This window comes from Chelonia mydas, chromosome 1 (assembly GCF_015237465.2).
Source record: "Chelonia mydas isolate rCheMyd1 chromosome 1, rCheMyd1.pri.v2, whole genome shotgun sequence".
NCBI classification, from domain to species: domain Eukaryota; kingdom Metazoa; phylum Chordata; order Testudines; family Cheloniidae; genus Chelonia; species Chelonia mydas.
Window position 1 is genome coordinate 175,105,243 of NC_057849.1, and position 22,124 is coordinate 175,127,366.

At 40.5% G+C, this 22,124-nt stretch overlaps 1 protein-coding gene across 28 annotated transcripts in view; it reads left to right on the forward strand.

Moving 5' to 3' along the window:
• Positions 1-22,124, forward strand: part of ROBO2 (roundabout guidance receptor 2) — a 1,527,115-nt gene that overhangs the window by 1,479,951 nt on the left and 25,040 nt on the right. For all 28 annotated transcript variants that reach the window (XM_043538357.1, XM_043538373.1, XM_043538358.1 and 25 more), the window contains 3 exons: positions 4,566-4,722; positions 13,050-13,310; positions 15,770-15,978. In XM_043538357.1, the coding sequence (XP_043394292.1) occupies positions 4,566-4,722; positions 13,050-13,310; positions 15,770-15,978 (627 nt within the window). The remainder of the gene's footprint in view (positions 1-4,565; positions 4,723-13,049; positions 13,311-15,769; positions 15,979-22,124) is intronic.

Consider the following 22,124-nt stretch of genomic DNA (forward strand, 5'->3'; position numbering starts at 1 on the left):
CAACCTTGTATTTCTCTCCTTATTTCCCATTCTGTCCTCCATTCATTCCTTGAAGTTCCGTGTACCTTCTCAAAATCATTCAAGTCTTCCGTCTCTGCACATATGCCCCTTTAGTTTGCTATCCAGTCCCTGGCTTTTATCTCACGAATCTCTTTTCTTCTCCCAGATCCCTCTCCCCCAAAGTGTTGTCCTAGACCTTTGTCCTCCTCTTCCCAAATCTCTCCTCTCAAACAGTCCCTTAAGTTTCTGCTTCCCCTTCCCAGTATCCTCAAGGTCTCCCAGTACTTGTCATTTCTCCCCAAGGTACAGCTGTCGCAGCATCCCACACTCCCCAGCTCTAAGGTCCTCTTCTTGTACTTGTGTCCAAGGTGCCCACTTTCCCAGAATCCCCGTCACATTCTGGGGTGCAATCCAGACCGATGAGGGGTTGTGTCATTACCTGCCCTGTAACCCTGAGTGCCTCAAAATGCTCTGCTTCATCTTTGGTTGGAGGCTGCCAGCAGACATACAAGCCTGCACCAGGAGTGCCTGTGTATTAAGCAGCTCTGAGTCAGCAAATCTGATTCCAGGAGCCTGCTTGTTACACCACTGCCACACTCTGTCCTCCACCAGCCTTGATTACATCAGGCAAGATGACCCCAACCCCTGCCCCGAGTTCCAAATTTTCTCAAAACTCTGTGCTCTGCAATGTCCTGCCCTTTCCTGCTCCACTCAGAGAGAGATTAAGATTTGTTTGTTCTTTCAATAAAATAAAAAAATAAATTAAAAAAAAATGTTCAAGGTAGTATCCTTACAAATCTACCTTCCAGCAAGATGGCTAAGCACCCTCTTGGTCAGGATCTCCCACAAAGTCCAAAGTGCTCAGTTCCTTTGTCCTCTTTGGTCAAAGATCCCTTGTTGTTCTTTGCCCCTCTCTTTTATAGTCCAGTGCACCTTTGAAATGGAGTCTTCTGAAGATTACCCCCCAGGGTAACGTTCATTTAAGGCAACATGGAGTCTGGTGGTGAAGGAAGTTTCATGCTGGTTTCTTGCCCTGCTAGTGTGTGCTAAAATGTAAATTGATCTGTATACTATAATCTTCTCCCCCTGCTGTGATGCTCAGTAGTGCTCCCCTTGTTGGCTTGATGGTCCTGAGCTCCTTCTCTGTAAATTACTTTCATATTGTCTCTTATTGTATCTTGAAAGCACCTTCAAAGTGGCAGAACCTATTCCTTTGTCTAGGGTAGGGTAAAGTTAGCCCTGCCTGGCAGACACACTTTGATAACACAATATCTAATATGTTTGTAATTTTGAATTTGTCCTCCATATATACACCATGAAACAATATTAATGAACAGTATGCTATTAGTGTTTTATTGATATCTTGCATGATACCTTTTAGATACAGGTTCTGACATTATCAGATAACAGTGAACCCCTTGCCCTCTTGCATTGGTATGGTATTAGGGTCTCACACACCGAATACCTATCCTCAATGTTCAAGGTCTCCCCTGCCTTTCCTTTCCCCAGCTTCCTTCCTTGTTCTTGTCTCCCACAGGTTCCTTCCTCCCTGTTGTTCCCCTTATATCTGCCTCCCCCAAGCTCTTCCTTTTACCTGTCCCCAAAGTTTCCCCTTTTACTAGTTCCCCTTTTCTCTAAGGTCCCTCAGGTGCCCCAGTTTGTGTCCCATCTTCTGCCCTTGCAATGTTCCATGTCCCTCCAGCCTCATTTCTATCCTCCCCTTCCCAAGGATGCATTTAATCTATTCCTGGGAGGTTCCTTTTTCCTTAAGCTGCTACCCCATTTTCCTTCCTGCCCTAAGGTTCTCCTTTTGCCATCCAAAGTCTTCCTTTTCTACACTTTCCCCTTCCTTCGAAAGTTCCTCCTATATCTGTCTCCAAAGAGGGGAAGAAGAAAAGAGACTGCTGTGCCAGTCTTATAGCTAGAACGCCTTCTAACCAGCTCAGCTCCCTCCCAGCTCCACCTCCCAGCTCCTGCCTCTCACCAGCTCTCAGACCATCCCAGACAGAAGAGGAGGAGCCCTGGCAGAGAAGGCACAGAGCTGAGCTAGCTACAATGGGAAGTCTCAGCTGCAGCGTCCCTCCAGCTGGGGTGAACTGAACCCCAGCGTGGCAGCCTGCAAGAGAAGGAACGAGGTGACTGAGCACTTCAGTATAAAGCAGCAGCCTGATTGCTGTGGCAGTCTCTACTGTCTCTCCGCTCCTTAGCTAGCCAAAAGGGGCTGTTGTCCCTCACAAGTGCAAAGTTCTGGTGTACCTGAGCTGCACTCACCCCGCCTCCATCATTATGCCCCTTGCTGGGTCTCTGCTCATATTGCTGGGATGAGACAAGCAGGGCTTGATGCATGGTTGGCACCACCACCTACAGTTCAGCCATGGCTTAGAAATCCTGTCTTGCTTGTGGTGTTGTGACCTTTGACCCTATTTTGGCTGGTATTTGCCTAGCTGCATACTCAGATCAGCATAACAGTAGACTATTATGACAATCTTTTATTCACCTCTAGTGATAGACTGACACCCCCACATTATATAGCCCCTGAATTGCCCCCCAAAACACCACAGTTTAAGGCTGACAAGTAAGAGTTGATGTTTCAAGAGAGGATGCTGGCACACCAATCCTAGAAAATTCACTCTGAGTAGGAATGATCAAAACATAGTGGGGTTTTTTGGTTTTTTTGGCTGTGCCAGGTACATGGAAATCTTGCCATGCTGTTGGTTGCGTCTCACCCAGTGCAGGTACAGGAGACAAAAGGAGTGGGTGATGACTGATTTACCTCTTGTAATCTCATAGGAAAGGGAATATCAGACAACAGAGTGGCATGGGGCAGGCGGGGGAGGGGAGAGAATGACAGGGGGATTGGAACAACCGTCTCTTTTGTACATGTCCTACCTCCCAAAATTGCATTTGCCATAGGGAAAGAGAGAATAAAATACAGTAGAACCTCAGCATTACAGATACCTCAGGAATGCATGTTGTCCATAACTCTGAAATGTTTGTGACTCTGAACAAGCTGCTATGGGATGTGCCTCAGGGTGGACTGCTCGGAGCAGGAGCTCACAGCTCTGCAGTGGCTGTCCGGCGAGTGGGGGTGGGGATAGGCAGCTGGTTCTAGCCCCCTGGCTGAGAGGGTAAATGAGTGAGGCACCCTGGGGCACCGCAGTGTCAATGGGTGGACAGTGCAGGCTGTGGCCCTTTAAAACTGAGCTATCCTCCAGAGCTCAGCGTGCAGGCAGGAGCTCCAGCATGTCCAGCAGCTTGCACTGCAAGCCAGGTTTCAGTAGCAGCTCAGGAAGTTTCTTTCCTGGGCTCTGAGCTTGCAAACTTGCCCCCCTCCCAGACAGGAGGGCGGGGGAGGGGAAAACAACATTCACCACCTCCGACCTGTAAGAGGCTGCTCCGCGTTGTGGCGCATAGGGGGTAGGGGTGCCTCCCTTTAAGATGCAATACCAGTACAGTACAGTACTGTATTTGCTGGTTGTTTGTTGGTTTTGTCTCCGCTGCTGCCAGATAGCTTATTTCCGGTTCCTCATGGTGTCCGGTTGACTGGTCAGTCCCTAACTCTGGTGTTCGTATCTTTGAGGTTGTACTATAAAGGGAGGACAAAGAAAAGAAAAAAGGGCAGAGAGGAAGGAGGGAGCAAAGAACAGATGTGTGGAAACTGATTCGTTTCCACCAAACAAGAAGGGATTCAAGTGGAAGTAGCACAAAAAGGTGGAAAAGGGCGAAGAAAAGTGTGGATAAAAGAGGGTACAAGGCAATGAACAAAGGGGGGAAAAGAGGGAGAAAAGCAAGGAATATTACCCACCTCATTTCCACCTGCATCTTCCCAGTTTTGAGTTGCACATCCAATTGTAGTGTCCAGTCACCCTTATGTCCACAAGCTATTTGCATGCTTTCTACAAAATAAACCATGTGAAGCATACTCTCCGAAAACATTTTGAAAGGCTCATTGATACTTTTTTTTTATTGAACTTGCTCATACCGTTTTAGCAGAAACCCAATTACTTTTACCTTTACGTTTTGACAACCATGCTTGTCATTCTGGCTGAAAGAAATTGACTCTAATGGCAAAGTTTTAGGTTGTGTCCTTAACCTCTCTGTTTTCCACAGAAAGAGATTATGCAAAACAGTCTTATAAATACACTGAAATCTGACATTTGAAAGAATATGCTGTGGTCTATTATTTTTTCCAAACAATGAATGCATGGAGGCTTAAAGCAGACATGAATAAATCAATACATATATTTTTGATAAAGAAAACTATGTTTTTACCTTATTTGGTTTATGCACCATTGCGATGAGGTTTTTATGGGGTTCATATTTTAAAAAGAAGCAATTTTCAGCAATTACGTGAAATATTTTCCCATTTCATCCTGTTATTATTTAGAACCTTGAAACAACCTTAACATGTTGATGCTGATGTTGCTAAGATATAAATACATCTTCTTTTTCGGGGTATGCCATCTGGAATCATTTCTTTGGAATCACAATTCTTCCAAAGAAATGTACAAAGCCAACATATTTCATTTCCATTATATTTCTGTAACTTTTTGTTGATTTTGCAGGTGGGAAAGGAGGAAAAAAGAAGAAAAACAAAAATACTTCCAAGCCCCAGAAGAATAATGGGTCTAACTGGGCCAGTGTTCCTCTACCACCTCCTCCGGTGCAGCCACTCCCAGGCACAGAGCTGGAGCACTTTGGAGAGGACCAGCAAGAAGCAGGGTGAGGCCTTTTCTTCTGTTGACACAATCAGTAGTTCTTTATCACAGTCAATTTTATCTTCATGTGAATAAAACATCCTTATCTTAGACTGCCTGCAAGCCATGAGAATGCATTCGCAGTTATTATATTGCTTATTGTTTGGTAGAAAATATACCATCTTTGTGAAATAAGGGCCTTATCCTGCAACCTTTTGTCATGTAAATTGTCTTCATGAAGTCCAGAGTGTCTGCTTCCATGAGTAATGGTTTCATGATCTCTTCAGAGTGTCCCAAAAGGGCACTAAGGACAACCTTGCTTCATAATAATTTAGAGCTGATTCTGCTACCCTTACTCATGCGGAGTAGTACCTTACTCTGCAAGTAGCTCCACTGAAGTCAGTTGGGCTTCTTGAGGAGGAAGGTGCTTCTCATGGTGAATAAGGGTGGCAGAATCTGGCTACTAGACTTTTCTAAAGTCTGGCAATAGTAGATTGGTCACCAAAGAGACACCAAAATAGGATAATTTTAGAAGACCTGCCAGTTGATGATACTCAACTTGCAGAATTGAAAAAGGAGCTAAAGTTCTAGACACGCTATATGTGTGAGTTTCCGAAGTTTCAACATGTATCTTGACACTTTAAACCTCTTTGGATTGCTAACACTCATTTCCAGGGACAGAAAAGCATGCAACAAACATTTTAAAAAGGGAGTGGACACTTTATGTAAAGAAAAACAATCCTGTGATTTGTTTTCATAACTTATGTATTTAACATTTTTCAGAACAGTCACAATATAACAAAAAAGAAATTATACCAAATGTAGGAAAACAGATGGAAATGGTCAAATTCATCCCATCTCTGGTGGAGCCTGTGGAAGTCAGTGGAGCGCCATCAGGGATAAATTTGGCCCATCCGTCTGTATTGATAACCCAATATTTTCAGATCATGAGAAATAATATTAAAAATAATCATAGTATCCTACATCTTCCTTTTTTTAAGTTAGAAGCTAATCCTCTTGTTCCCCTTGTCCTAGAGTAAGGTCATGACATATTTAATGAATCATCTCCCAAAGCTACGGTTGATTTAAGTTATGTTAGTACATTTTAATTGGCAAACCATATATTGTTTGTGTATTTGCCAGTGTTTGGCATACTTACCAGAATACATACTAAACTTTATAGAACTCACTCTTCCCCCTTCTCACTGTGGTATCCTTCAGTCTATCCTTCTTTTCCCCCATCCCGCCCCATTACCTTCCCAACAGGCCCACACTTCCCCACCCTCTGTGAGGCCTTCATACACTTCTTTCTCCATTAACATGTTACCTTCAGTGTCCCCTATTCTCTTTTCACCAGCCATAGCAACTTCTTTTCCTGCAATTCCTCAATAGGTCTCAGCTGCCTCCCTCTCATCCCTATGAACTTGCTAGCTGGAGTTAATTACTCATTCCCTTGGTTCATATATTTCTTTCAAACCTCACAGTTTTTCTTGTCCCTGACTCTCCAGTACATTTCCTTAATTTTTCTTCCTACCAGTTCCCCATTTTTCCCCCACACACTCATCTCTAGCACCAGCATCTTTAGTCAACACTTACTATTGATACCACCTCTTATTGTGTGGCAAAACTGTTCTGGCTGCTTCTCTCTAGGGCACTCATCCCAAAAGAAGAATTCAAATTGCCATATTCTGGGTTATGTAACTCGAAATAGGATAGAGAGACTGCCAGAGAGCTGTGCCTCCTCAGTCCAGAAATGGACTCTTCACCTTTAAGTGCGGGAGGTGGGATTTGTCTGGCTGGCTGAATGAAGGGAACAGTGCTTTACGGCTGGGGGTGGGTGGAGAGGAAAACTGCTGCACAAGGGACAAGGGGACAGTGTGGCGACACTGACTTATCCCATGGGAACCAGGACGAGTGGAAGGATTTAAATGGGGTAGCCCTGTGTGTGAAGCCCCCCGCCATACTTTTACACAGAGCAGGCTGAGGCAGTGTGATCAGTGAATTCCAGATAGGTGGGTGGAAAAGGAGGCTACTGGAGATTAATATGTTGTGCAGGAACTGGAGCCTATTAGAATGTCATGGGAAAGGAAAAAGGTTGTTAGTTACTGAAACGGAAAGAAATTTTATTTACACTATTTTGATATGGGCACAAAGGTTCCGATACGGTTCCTTTCAGAAAATGGGCAAAGGCTCAGATCCATTCTTATGTTTCTGCCCTCAATCTAGCATAAACAGTTTAGTGTTCATTAATCTCTGTCATGCTTACAAGGATCTATCTGTCCCTTTAAACCACCCTCCTTCCAAAATACCAAAATATAGGTGATCAAATAAATCTAAAATATTGTCTTTAAGCCAGGTTCTGCTACCCTTATTCACATTGAATAGTATCCAGCTCCATGAATTTATGGGATGACTTCCAGAGTAAGATTCCATTCAACTTGAGTAAGCATGCCAGAATCAGTAAGACTCCTTACTATACCTAGAGCTATTCAAATATATTTTCCAGCCAAACAGATTTGGTCAATTCAACAGAAATTCTCTAAACATTTCAGTCAACCCAAAAATGCATTTTTCAGGGAAAAAAAGTTTTTCACCCTAAATTTGATCCAGCTCCATTCCCTATATATATTTTGGACTTCAGAGTACTCTCTATATTTAAGGATTTTTTCCAAAAAATGCAGTCTACTTTAATAGAGTATTATAAAAATTTAAGACTTGATAAATAATAATAATTCTCTAGATCAGCTTGGTTTTAAAGTTATTTTTTTAAATTAATGTGTGTTAATATTTAACTAAAATAATTCTGCAATAATAGGCAAACTACTTCCATCTTCTTTAAAGATGACAAACAGATAAATAAGACAGGTGAATTGAAGTACCATCTAGTGAAAGCCTTTGTGACACAGGGCTTAACTTCTTAGTTGCATAAAATATCTAGAAGGAAGAAATTATATTAGTCACCAAGACAACACTGGTTATTTCAGAGTAGAGTAATCAGGGATATTGACAGCACACTTCCAAGTTCCACACAATTCAGGCTCAGTTTTTGCTATGTTTATCTTTCAAATTACACTTTTTACTTAGTTATAATGTCACATTGATAGTAATGGCAACCAGACTTTCTAAAGAATATCAAAATGACCAAAAAAATGAAATAAAATTAGACTTACAGATCAGATCCGCAGCTGGAATAAATAGACACAGCTCCATTGAAATTAGTAGAGTTACACTGATTTATACCAGCCGAGGATCTAGCCTTCTTTTTTCTTTCAACCTCTAGAGTCAAATGAAAGTACAAAATCAAGATTGTATTTCCTACGTCAGCTTTAATATTGACATATTGGAAAACAGTTGCATAGATTTTTCTTTTTACAATTTTATTTATCTTAATTAGTTTGATTTCTAACATACATATCCACTATAATATTACATTTTAAATTTGAAAATCACATATTTGGAAATAACCATGTTGCACAGGAAAACTGAATCCATTCAGGCAGGCCTTGCAATGTGATCTGAAGATGAACAAACGTATACCAGCAGGACAGTGTCCTGAAGAATGCTCAGTTTCCAACCCTCTCCTCTTCCTAATCCCTGAGTTCCCATTTATGGACTCTTACCATGAGCATCCTAACTAAACTCAACTGCAAAGGATTTTATACTTCAAAGTTAATGCATTAAATTGCACCTGGAGACCTATCGGTAGGTCTGTGAAGCACATGTATATTATAATCTACATTAGCCTCATCATTAAATTAGCAGGCAGCAACCTTGTGCACTAGGTTAAGTTTCCAGATTGTTTTCAAGGGTGGCATCAGATGAAGTGCATTATAGTAATGCAGGCCAGAACTAACTGTTGTGACGTCTACAACCAAGAACAATGGTCATGGTCACCTAGCCAAACTCTTAGCTCTTTACTGCTCTCCAGATATGTACAAGGGTCTGAAATCAGTCCCATGCTCCCCCAAACCCTTGTAACATAAAATGGATATATTGGGCCAAATTCTCCAGTTCACTAAAGCCATTTTGTGCCACTAAGGCACTTTGCACAAGTGGCCTTAAAATGGCCAAAGATCGTCAGTGAAGAATTCAGGAACTCCCTGCTCAAGGAAATGGTTGCCACCTGCTGTGCCAGGCACCTGCAACACAAATGGACAGAGGAGGTGTGCTCCAGGAGTGGGGTGAGGAACCAGTGTGGCATAGCAGAGCTCCACGATACCATATTCTCCAGTGACCTAACTTAGTGCTGCTCCTGTGTGGCTCCAACTTGCACTGGAGTTGAGTGTCTAAAGATTATAAAATAGCTTCAACTGACTACCTGTGGCTGCCCCCAGCCTTTCCTTTTGCCTGAGCTATGCTGGACGAGATAAAGAATCTGTCCTATTCTCTCAACTGAGGGAGCAGACGTCATGTCCGAATCAAAGCAGACTTTTCTATGGTGTGGGCTATTGGGTAAGTTATTCAGAAAGTCAGTTTGTATGGATATTTCCAGCTCTCTTTCCTGATCTTCTGCTAACACAGGAGTGGGCAAACTTTTTGCCCCTGAGGGCCACATCTGGGTATGGAAATTGTATGGTGGGCCATGAATGTTCACAAAATTGGGGATTGGGGTGTGGAAGGGGGTGAGGGCTCCAGCTGGGGGTGCGGGCCCTGAGGTAGGGCCAGAAATGAGGAGTTCAAGGTGCAGGAGGGGGCTCCAGGCTGGGGCAGCGGGTTGGGGTGTGTGGGGGCTCTAGCTGCTTGCGGGCTCTGGGGTGGAGCTGGGAATGAGGGGTTGGGGGTGCAGGAGGGTGCTCCGTGCTGGGACTGAGGGGTTCAGAGGGTGGCAGGGGGATCAGGGCTGATGATTGGGGTGCAGGCTGCGGGTGGTGCTTACCTCAAGCAGCTCCTGGAAGCAACGGCATGTCTTCCCTCTGGCTCCTACGCAGAGGCACGGCCAGGCAGCTCTGCATGCTGCCCTGTCCACAGGCACTGCCCCTGCAGCTCCCATTGGCCACAGTTTCCGGCTAAAGGGAGCAGCACTTGAGATGGGGGCAACGTGCAGAGCCCCCTGGCTGCCCCTACACATAGGAGCTGGAGCGGGGACATGCCTCTACTTCCAGGAGCCACGCAGAGCCACGGCACACATGGAGCGGGGCAAGCCCTGGACCTCGCTCCCCAGCGGGAGCTTGAGGGACGGATTAAAACATCTGAAGGGTTGGATGTGGCCCCTGGGCCATAGTTTGCCCACCGCTGTGCTAACACCATGTCCATTCCCTTCTGTCTTCCCTAACTTTTCATAGTTCCCCCACATGCCCTTTGTACCTTCTCTCCTTTCCCTGAACTATCATCAGTCAAGCACCCTCCCAATTCCCCTTCTGAAGAAACTGTATTTTTCTCCTTGTTTTAGTTAATAATCTGGACAGTGGCTGCATTGAACATTGATTGTTTAATTATTATTACCGTTCATTTTTAGTATTTTTATTTCAGTGTTTAATTTTATCACTAATAATATACATCATTCCACTCGACCCCAGTAATGAAACCCTTCATGCAGACAGCTAGTTATAAGACAGGTTTAATTATTGCTACTGATTATTCCTAACTAGAAATAAAAAGGAAATATTAATTAGTTATTATATCAATGTAATTGTTAATCATATTTCTTCTTGAGGAAAAAGTAATGAAGGTAACAATATGATACTCTTTTAGTTCAAATACATCCTTTTGGCCAACACCTGAAGAAAGGGACCTTCCTTGCTTGAAAGATTGTGTATTATAACAAATCTGCGGTGTAAAGACCAACGTATCACATTGTTTATCTTATCTAATTCATATTGTAAAGAGAGGGCAACATGTCAATGCGGTATATATTAGTTTGTTAACAACCAAATATAAATAGGTTAAAAAACATAAGAGTATAAAGTGGTAACAGTAATGGGAACATACAGATTTGGGGTTTTCCAGGACGTGTTTCAGACATGGACTTTAAGTGAATTACTGTGGAATCATTGTCAGAAATCCCTGGTGATATTAAGCACTCATATTTTATAGATAGCTACTATGAAAGTGTAAAATTGTATTTTATTCACAAAACATGGATGTTAACAATATTTACTGTGCTACAGTGTCCTCAGCTCCAAAAACTAAGCAAGGTATATCAGATGAAATGATTTAGCTGTGAAGGTCATCACAGATAAGTGCCAGCAATGCCTTGATTCTATATCACACCATCAGGTATTCTGTAGATGTTATATTACATAAAAAAATGTTAAAAGAACATTAAGGTTTCAAAAGCAATCATTCAAAAGTTAGGAAATACCCAAATTAAGTTTGCCTGTGCATATGCATTATGATATTGTCTTTAATTACATGATCCTTTCCACCAAACTTCTGTCTGTAAAGTCAAGCTCCTTTAACAATTATGTATCTAAACTGTACAGACTTCTACACAGGGAGAGGGAAATTGTACTTTCATACATTTTAGAAGTCTCTAAATATTGTGTAAAATAGCTTTTCTGTCCATAATGCAACTTTGATGTTCTCTCTCTCATGATCATCAGGGCTAGAAACAATAGCTTTATTGGAATGGAAGATACAACTTCAGTTTCTAGCCTTGATGAGTCACAATATATTAGATCCTCAACTTTTCTTTGGTCCAGGACTGAGTATTACACTCAGACCAATGTAATTCTAGCTGAGAATTCCTTATATGAGAAGAATGAAAGGAGGACATATTTTTGGGCATTTTTTTTTTAAATTTGTGGCAGCTGTGTTGAAGATGTTTAGAAATGTCGAATGTCATCTAACCAGTCCCAATAGAGATTAATTAGTTGGTGAGGTGCTGGCAGAGAGGTCCAGATGCATGATAAATGCAATTTATCAGATAGCTCTGTAATTTATCATGTGTATCTAACCTCCCCTTGTGCTTGGGGTGAATTGGGTCTGTTGCTGTTGTATGCATTTAGTACTTTTTTTAGGTTGCATAAAATACACAAAGGCAATATACACAGTTTACAATCTTCGTGGAAACCATAACTTTTGAATTCACTACATATAATGCATTGATGTACTATTGTATTAATGAAAACTAGTATTTTACGTTTAGAGCTATATTCCCTCCCCTGTTTCTGGCTCCTTTGTAATGAGCATGCAGAAAAAAGGGCAAAAAATTTTAAAGTATTTAGGTGCCTAAAGATGCAGATAGGCACCTAGTGGAATTTTCAGAAGCACCTAAGTACCCAGCTCCAATGGCATCTAGGCACTACTGAAAATCCCACTGGGTGCCTAAATACCTTTTTAAAAATATGGCCGTAAGGGTATGTCCACACTGCACTCTAAAACCCATGGCAGCTCCAGCCTGAGCTCTACACTGCTGTTTTTAATGCTGTAGCATGAGCCTGAGTTTGTAGACCCAGGCACTGAGACTTGCTGCCATGGGTTTTAAAACCCAATGTAGACATAGACTAAGTGTCCAGCTGAGAATTTCCTCAAGGTAGAGATCTTTGTTTATATCACACCAGAATAGACATCTCCTGTGCCAACCACCCTCCCACACCCCTACATCTAGGCTATATTAGGGTAGTGTGGAGTGGAGCAGGCTATAGAACAGCATGTGAAAAGGCTGCTTGCCTTTCCAGTTACAATTAATTTACCAGTTTTGTGTTGGAGTAATGACTGGGTTATGTGTGGAATAATGGTAAAAACAAATCTTCCAAACCCCTCTTGGCATGGTCACTGCTTTGGGGATCCTAGAAGAGATCTAACATATGCTTGATAGAAGGAAGGTGGGAGTAAGGAAGTGCTATACCTAAATATTTGAGTTCATTCACTGTCTCTGAATCAGTAGCCTGGGTTTTCATGTCTAGATGCAGGTAAATCTTTAATGCATTCTCTTAGCTTAATAGTCCAGAAAGTGAGTTAGTTCATTTCCTTTGGTAATTGTGAGCTAAAGTCATCTAATTAATATTAAAAAACATGATAATGAACATGTGGTTTGTTGTAGCAAATTTTGTTCAAATTGCTTAGCTATTATGAGCCAATTAAACAAAGAAACAAAACCAATGTGACAATTTTCAGCAATTATTGCCTTACTTATATTTAATATAATAATTCAGACTCAAACTACATGTCAGGGTGGGCATGTCCCATAAACATCTACACAGCAACCTCATTATCCACCTTCAAATCCCTCCTCAAAACGCACCTTTTCTGAGTTTGTATAGCACCTAGCACAATGAGGTCTAACCTAAAACTAGGGCTCTATGGTAATGTGAATAATAAATAGTAATAATAAAGATGCTTGTCTTTCCCTCTAGTATATAGAAGAGGCTAGTTTTGGTTGATATTAAATTTACATGATCTTGATTTCAGGTATGACAGTGATGGTTGGTGTCCTCCTTTACCGGTTCAGACGTACTTACACCAAGGCCTGGAGGATGAGCTTGAAGAAGATGATGACAGAGTTCCTACACCACCTGTCCGAGGGGTGGCCTCCTCACCAGCAATCTCCTTTGGGCAACAGTCCACTGCCACTCTCACACCTTCTCCACGAGAGGAAATGCAGCCAATGCTTCAAGCCCACCTTGATGAATTAACCAGGGCCTACCAGTTTGACATAGCAAAGCAAACATGGTAAATGTTCGAGTTAGACACATGTAATTTTAGAAAATGATACTGTAATAATACAGTATCCAGTGCCAAAATCCTTAGCACTACACGACAACTGAAACTGTTAATTGAAAAAATATATTAAAAAGAGTATATGGTATAAAAATGGAGCCTAAAAATAGGTATTTTATTAAATTTGTGTTAAAAATATATGTAAAGATGATATTCATCTGGAATGCTGGTATATACTAATTAATTAACCCCATCAACAGGTAACTTTTATCCACACATTTCAGGATAGCAAATAAATTGAATTTATCATGTCTTTGGAAATAACAAGACACTAAATCAGTGTTCAAACGTCAGATCAGTCACCTCTAGTATCTACAGTACCATTATTTTTCTGGAGAATTAGCTTCATTCACATTTACATGAGAATGAAGTATCCACACAGCTAAGAGTTTTGATAGTATGTTGAAATATCATCTCTAATTTCAACAAGAAGATAATAGAAACATCAGGAAGAAAGTTGTTAAATTACACAGAATGGATCTAGTCTGTTAGACTGTGGTTCACTTATTTAAAGGAAGAACAAGCAAATATCACTGTAACATTTTCACTATAAAATGAACATTAGAAGCGATCTCTTCAGGGACTAAAAAAGAACTTTGCAGCTGCATAGGACAAGAACTGAAGGCCAGTTCCTTTCTGGATGTCCCCTAAGTAGTAGTTGTCCTTTTAAAACTTTTCCATCTAGAGAAAATAAAAAAAGAGTCTGAGAATCTCAGAAGATAAAGTATAGCTAGTTGCTGAATGGCACTCCACCAGCAAAGAAGTGGACATGCTTCATTGGCAAACAAAGGTCACAACCACATTCAATGTTTGCCATCATAAATAGAACAGACAAGTAGACAAACCATGCCAAATCAAAGCCAGCTGTTTTCTCTTGGAAGCCTCTAGGCTCATTTGCAAACTGTATTCAATCCATGGGGTAATTAGGCCCCACTGCAGTGCCACATTGCCTAGTATAGGCCCTAGCCTGCCCAGGGGACTAGCGCAAATCAGAGGCAGCAGCTAATCCTGGCCCATTCCAGTATCTGACTTGAGCCAGCATACAAATGTGTGCCCTGCCTGTGAAGGCTGTAATTTGAAGGTGTTATGCTTTCAATGGCCTGCAAACTGTAGGTGCCATTTTGGTGTCAGATGACACTGTGAATCTCATTATGACATCTTTTTTGGGGAGGGCTATCCACCTGATTTTAGCTTATAAAAATAGTCCTGTATAAATAGACATAATGCCCATAATCCATATACCCTAACCAAAAGTTAATTCTTTCTTGCCACCTTAAGCCCTTTTATACCAGCAGGCAGGCAAAATTGCTTACTGTAGCAGTGAGGCTGAAATCTCCCTTCCTGCTCAGTAAGTGCACTTCACAACTTGCAAATAAGGGGCAGGGAGGCCATTTTGGAATGTTGCTACCCGGTGACCACACCTGCTTTACATAGCCTGTTCAACTGCAGTCAGATGACCCAACATGGCCTATTGCTGGTGCAAGTAAAATGTTCCAAGTCCAAGCCTCCCTAGCCAGTTCACTGTGAACTCTATTTCTTTGACAACAAGGAGACCAATTCTGGGCTTTCTACCGTGCTGACCAATCATGAATAAGGATCCACTTTATAGATTGCAAACTGTCAAGCAAAGTCATAACTGACTTTTGAGAACCCCATGCTGGCCTGTCACAGCGCCCTCTCAAACAGATTGCTCAAGAAAGCAGCTCACAGCTAAGAGACTGGGTCCTGTTCCCCTTATTAGAGTTGCTGCAGAGTTAGGATCCACAGATTTCAAAATCAGTGTTGTGAAGGGCCACAGTAATGACCTCACTGTGTTCTAGTTAAATTACTTCTAGTTGGGCAAACTAAATACATGCTTGCTGAAGATGAGATACAATCCATGTTACCTGAAAACTCTTCTCCTGGAGAACACTGCCTGCTCTTCAGGCTGAATTCCATTTAATAACATCAAGTTTGGGTGGGGAAAATGTCCTCTTCCTGCAGTACAAGTTGAATTTAAAAACTTTTGGCTTGTATTGAGAGGAAGGACGTTTCAGAAGTTTGGGCACCAGCCCGGATCCCAGGAGACCCTCCTCTGCCATAGACTTCCTGTGTGACTTTGGGCAACTCACTAAGTCTCTCTGTGCCTCAGTTTCCTATCTGTAATATGGGGGTAATAGCAATTCTCCACAGCACTGAGGTTGTAGTAAGGAGAAGTACATTAAAAGGTAGCGCTCAGATACTATGGTAATAGGTACCATATACGTACCTGAGATAGATATCTGAGTCAATTCTTCTTGGGTAAATAACTTACAAACAGCTTTGTAAATACCTTCAGGGTATACTGGAAGATTTGTCTCTTTTCTCATTGGCCCAGCACACCAATGTCTTCCACTCAGCCCAACAGCATTTCTGTTTGTCTGTTTGTATAGGCACATCCAAAGCAATACTCAACCTCCTCTGGCCCCAGTTCCACCACTTGGATATGTAGCTGGAACCCTTATTTCAGATTTGGAAACAGACATTCCAGATGATGATGAGGATGACATTGAAGAGGAAGCTATAGAAATCACTAGGCCACTAAGAGGTCTAGAGCATACTCCAGGATCCAGTATGGACAATCTAGACAGCTCGGTGACAGGTAACTGAACACATTTAACAGTGAAACCAACCTGTTTGTAATATTAAAAGACATAATAAATCAAATACCTTTTAAGCAAAAATTTATTCCATTCTATTTCTGTGACATTTAAAATATGTTAATATTAAACACTAAAGTTAAAGAAGGATTTGAAAATACTTTTGCTTTGCTGCAAAATGATAAGAAAATTCATGAATTTTAAAAAGCTTTAAAGACATGAAAGAAAACTCAATTATATCCTGTCTTTCATGAAAAGTTCAGTCTATTGGGGAAGCAAGTCTGTTACATAAAAGGGGGGGGAAGCCCTTAACTTTGAAACGATATACTGTATTTTGTATATTGGGAGCAGCATAAAAAGTTAATGTTATCTTAAAATGTTTCTAGATATTTGGCTGTGTAAAAGCATGCACTGATGAACACAGGAAGGTTAAAAGACTTTTCAAAATAAGCTTGGCTAGATCAGCACAACATTTATTTGTAAACTGAAGAAAATGTATATGTAGGTGAAACATATATTTTATACCCACTTCATATTGCTGTGTTTAATAAGTGTTCCGTTTCAGTGAAGATATTTAATTATTCTGTCACCTTTTGCTTCACTGTTTCTTATTCCTTGAATGCGCAGAAAAGTTACAACTGGAATCAACAAAGAGGGGCCTGAAAATGCATGCTAAACTATTCCACTGAATCTGAATTAGTAAAATTGCTGTCAAAGAAAGACAGAAAGACAGGGAGTTTTCTGAGAAGAAGCTGTTTTAACATGAACATTATGAACCCTTTCTGAGGCATCAATAAACTCTCCTTTGAACTGAAGTTGGATCTGTACGTAATGTACTACATCCATTGATGTATTTGAGTCTATTGATGACTCAAATGTGCATGGTCTTACATAGCTCGTTAAAAATACTGTTTGTCTCTTCAGTCATTGATCTTTATGTGAAAGCACTAATTTCTAGCTATACCTGCACAGTACACTTGCTCACTGGGGACATATTAATGTAGCACCACTTAATTTTATCTCACCTCTCTGTGCCTTACAAGTTCTAAGAATTTTACTCCCTTATCTAAACATTGCAGCTCTGAAAACACATTGCAGTTCCCAGTGATGGAGGCAGTACTGTGACAGTGATGAAGCATCAGTACCTATCATTTTCCTCTTCTTCCCTTGTTGAATTAAACAGTGTACTCCTCTATCCCACTTTCTGGTTTTTCCCTTACCCTGGGGCCAGACTGCTTGCCAAGCTAATTAAGATTTAAGAACTGTAGCTCTAGTGTTGTGATTTGAAATCCAGATCCAACTGAAAGCTGTAGAGTTATAGTTTAAATCTTTGAATTCAGAAGGCTGACTTATTAGTGCACGAATATGGTAAGCTACTTTGCCTGAATTTCTAGCATAATCTCCTTCAGGCTATAATTCTGCATATTTTTGCATATCTCACTAATGGCTCTGAAGCCTTTCCATTAGGAATGCAGCAAAGGTTTTACAGTGGTAATACAGGACTAAATAAAAAAAAATCAGCTTACTACATATTGTCCCTTCAGTGTGTATTAATATGTCAATATTAGTATATCTGTATATCAGAAAATGAGCATTTCACACATGTACATTTTCAACTGTTATTAGTATCCTACTTTACTTTATGTGAATGAAATAAGGACAGCTGCATTTCTGCTGCAGTTAACATACTTCTGGGTTCCTTACAATTGATGCTTTTATGAATAAAAATCAAACCTGCTTTCCTAGATAGAAATACTGCTTAATTATCAGTGTGTTAAAAATCTCAGTCTGTGAAGCTGTGTGTTGCAGGAAGAAGTTGTGCTTTACCTCATAACTTGTAAATAATACATATGTTTAGTAGAAATGACCTACAAAATCTCAGGCATCTAGATAACAAATTGTCTTCTGCCTTCTTCAATGACTGTATGGGGGAAGTACGATCAAAGCCTTCATTTTCTCTCTTGGATTTGAGTCTCTTAGCAATAGCATAACTTTGACATGAGGGAGTGCATATTATATTTGTGGGGAATGTTTCAAAGGATAATATTTTGATATTTCTGTGATCCCATTAACCCCATAGGCTTGATTTTTCAGCAATAAGCATGGTATGTAAAACACAAGTAGATCCCATTATTTCAAAGGTTTCTCAAATTGCCTAATTTGCTTATCTTTGATATGTTAGGCATTCCTGAGGTCTCCCCACATCCTGCAAACAAAATAAGTAATGAGTGGTCTCACCCCTCTCCCCACATTAAAATACAAGCTCATTCTTTGTGTAGGGCTTCAGATATGTTAGAACAGCGATTTCCTGGGGCTTTTATAATGTTGTTTCATTTCTCTAAAGGTATTGAATATTTTAGAAAATTGAGCAAAAATATAGTACCTGGTCCCTAAGAACTCAGAGCCAACATTTATTTTTTTAAAAAGGTGTTTCTGTGAGGTTAGTACTTATGGAAAAATATTGGCTCACATCCCCAGATACTGAAGGCCTCAGAACAGAGAGACAATGCAGATAGAAGCAGTGCCCTGAGGTCAGCCTGCCTCAGCACTGACCTGGAGATATCATCTCTAGTAGTGAGAGGGTAGTTTGGTCTTCATAGCGGAGACAAGCCTTGTGCTTTCTGCTGAGGCTGCCAACTAGTTTTACATCCAGCACCCACTAAGGGGGAAATTTTGGTGCTATGCAGACTGGTTCAGTGGAAACAGAACTCACACTTCCAAATGCATCTGACATAAGGCGTGTTTAAGTGATGGAATTTATTGCCGATGTTTCTCCAGGAAGTCTCCCATTATGGCAGTTAGAAAATAGAAGTTGCTAGAAAAGTCTGAATAACATCTAAGACCATGATTAAGCAGAGCTGATGGAGATGCCGTCAGATTTTGGTGCATTCTGAGTGGTCTATCAGTGGAAGTGGATCTTTTTATCTGAAAGTGGAGGAATTACTTTGATCAAACCATAAAATTTGATAGATGGAAAATCCAATACAATTCCAAAAATGTGAGGTTGGGGCCCCAAATGGAAAGTCACCATCAGGATTTTTTTCTAAAGGCTATTTTATTAGGGTCAGTAGGATCATATGTCAACTGAATTAGGAAATGTTAGATTTAGAAATTATAGTAGGGTCCTCTCATTGTCAAAAAGTCTTTGTTTCCCAGCCCCTCTTGATTTAGTTAGTGCTAATGGAGGATGCAGACAGAGATTTTCCTCTATGCTTTTAAGCTTTTTCTGTTTGAGGGTGAGAGACCAAATGTTGACATGTATTAAAAAAAAAGGGGAGGGGGGAAAGAGGAGTTCACAGTAAACACATCCTAATGGTCTCTAGGTACTATAAAAGAAACCCAAGCTGGGAAAATTCTATTTAAACTTTTGAGTAATGATTTTATAAATCTAAAAGCTGAAGCATTAATTTGTTTCCAGGAAAATTCTGAGTAATAGTAAATGGAAAGAAGGATTTATTTTAACACTATGATGTTTTTCCCAGCATCTAAATCATCCATAGTTTATTAGACAATTAAGTTGTTGGTTCTCATAAAAACATTGAGCTGATATAGAACTCATGCTTTCTTATCTTTCAGTTAATTGATCATTTATGTCTCCTTTTCTTTTAACAGGTTCATTGAAATATTGGTAATGGGAAATCTGGGGGACAGATTAAATGTAATGTTTGTATTTATGATGCAATTTTGTGCCATAATTTTGACCAGAATTCTTCTTGTTCTGCTTTATTAGTTCATAGGGACTTAATTGTCGAATATTACTATATGGGATTTGATCCACTTTTCATTGAAGTCAACTGAAAAACTCTTAGGCCTTGACCAGCCTCCTTTCACCTCCCCTCCCACCCCTTAAAATTTCATAGCCTTGCCACCAGCAGTGTAAAAACAGTGAGCACTCTAGTTACAAATAAGGTACAGACATTTTAAGAACTTTCAGCCTTTGTCATTTGTGATAGACCTGCTCCAGTGACCCTTCTACATAATGGTTCACGCCATTACCCCCACTAGTGCCTCTGTACTTATGTGGAAGCTGAGGAGAAGAGAGTTTAGTGTAGATGCAACCCTGTTAAGTCCAACAGGAGTTTAATCAAAACCATAGTTTGCTCAAGTGAAACAGGATACATCCATCAATGGCTATTAGCCAAGACCCATGCTCTGGGTGTCCTTTAGCCTTTGACTGCCAGATCTGGGACTGGACGACGGGGGAATGGATCGCTTGATGACTGCCCTGTTCTCTACATTTCCTTTGAAGCATCTGGCACTGGCCACTGTCAGAGACAGGATACTGGGCTAGATGGACCATTGGTCTGACCCAGTAGGGCCGTTCTTATGACTGAAAACAGTACACAGTTATTCTTGCACATGGGTAACAAAAATGAAATAATCTAAAATTCTAATAAATATGCCAACAAGAAGCAAAGCACGGAGAAAAAAACAACCTTCTTTTGCATATGTTCAACCTACTTTTTTTTTAAAAAAACTACTCGGCTTGTCAGCTATGTGATAAAAGCCGTTTATTCAATGTGTCCGAGCATAAATGTCATAACTCTAGAAAATTACACAACATCCGTTACTTAAACAATATTTTACCAAGGCAGAGGTCAATATTGGTATTGATTTGCTCAGGGATACATATTGCTAAAGATTTTATTTTACAGGCAGTTAGGCAGATTGCATTTAATAGGAAGAATGTGGTTCATGGATTAAATATGTGCTTAGAAAATAGGGAACTGCTAGTTTTTGTACCTCATAAAAATGGTAATACTACAATTAGCAGGGTCATACTATAAAGCACAGGCTTTATCCTAGCTTAATGGATCTGGGGATACGCATTCATCAGCAAGGATGGATTTAGCATAAAATGACATGTAAATGAATTGATGACTGATCATAAATTAATTTTAGTGCTGAAGATGTAGTAGAGACACAGCAAGATGCCACTTTATCACAGTATTTTACTGCTCGGCAACATTTGAGCAACTACTTAATGTGCGATGTGCATTTCTTCTCTAACAGCTTCAATAAATTTGAAAAAATGTTGGGCCTTTCAGCAATATGGAAACCAAAACACCTAGACAGACTGAAAGTAGAAACACAAATAAATTTGGCTAAGTGGCATAAATTCATTTTTCATTAAATGTTTATAGACGCCTTGATTATGTGTGGACCTATAAAATGTCAAACTTATATGAATGGCTTCTATTCTTTTGTTAAAGATTCCTGGCCAGAAGAGACAATTTTAAGAACCTACAGATTTCATTTCATACTTATAAATTTCAATATTGGGGGGGGGGAATCACTATTGTATAATATACAGGATATGTCAAGGTCTTATTTTCAGAGTGGGTTTATAGATAGATAAATTAATAGCTAGATGTAGCACTTTTTTATTCACTATTCAGCACTTCCCATGATTCTCTGTTACCCAGCATAGCCATAGCCTCCCACTGTTACATGATTCCCTACTAAAGTCGATGATCATGCTTTGTATTAATAAATAAATATAAAAGGCTGGATGTGCTCCTAGGAGTGTAAAGGGCTGCTCCTGCACACTGTAGGCAATGAGAGTTTTGCCATTCACTTCAGTGGAAGCAGGATCAGGCTCAGAGAACTGGATCCTGCAAAAGCACTGGTCGCTCTGGCCCTGATCAAGCAAAGTACTTAAGCCTGAGCTTAACATGAATCATGTGGATAATCCCCATGTTTAAATATAAGCATGCGCTGAAGGTGCTCATTTGGGGAAGCACTTAAGCACATACTTAAGTTCTGTTGGCTTCAATGCTTAAAGTTAAGCATGTGCTTATAAGTGCTTTACTGAATAGGGATTCTTTGCTAGATCAGTGCATAAGGGCCAGTTTTTAAAGGTATTTAGGCACCAAAATATGTAAATAGGTGCCTAGCTGAAGTTTCAAAAGGGCCATTGGAAATTTGGCACTTGGGCCCTTTGGAAAATCCCAAAAGGCACCTATCTGCATCTTTAGACACCTAAATTCCTTTGTAAAGCTAGGTCTAAGTGCTTTGCCACATAGCGGCCAGAGTACTCAGCACCTTGAAGGATCAAACTTTAATTCAATACACCTGGACTAGTACTAATCAATAGCTAAGAGCTTGTTTCGAAGGTATCTGGACCAACGGGCAGCTTTCTCTGAAA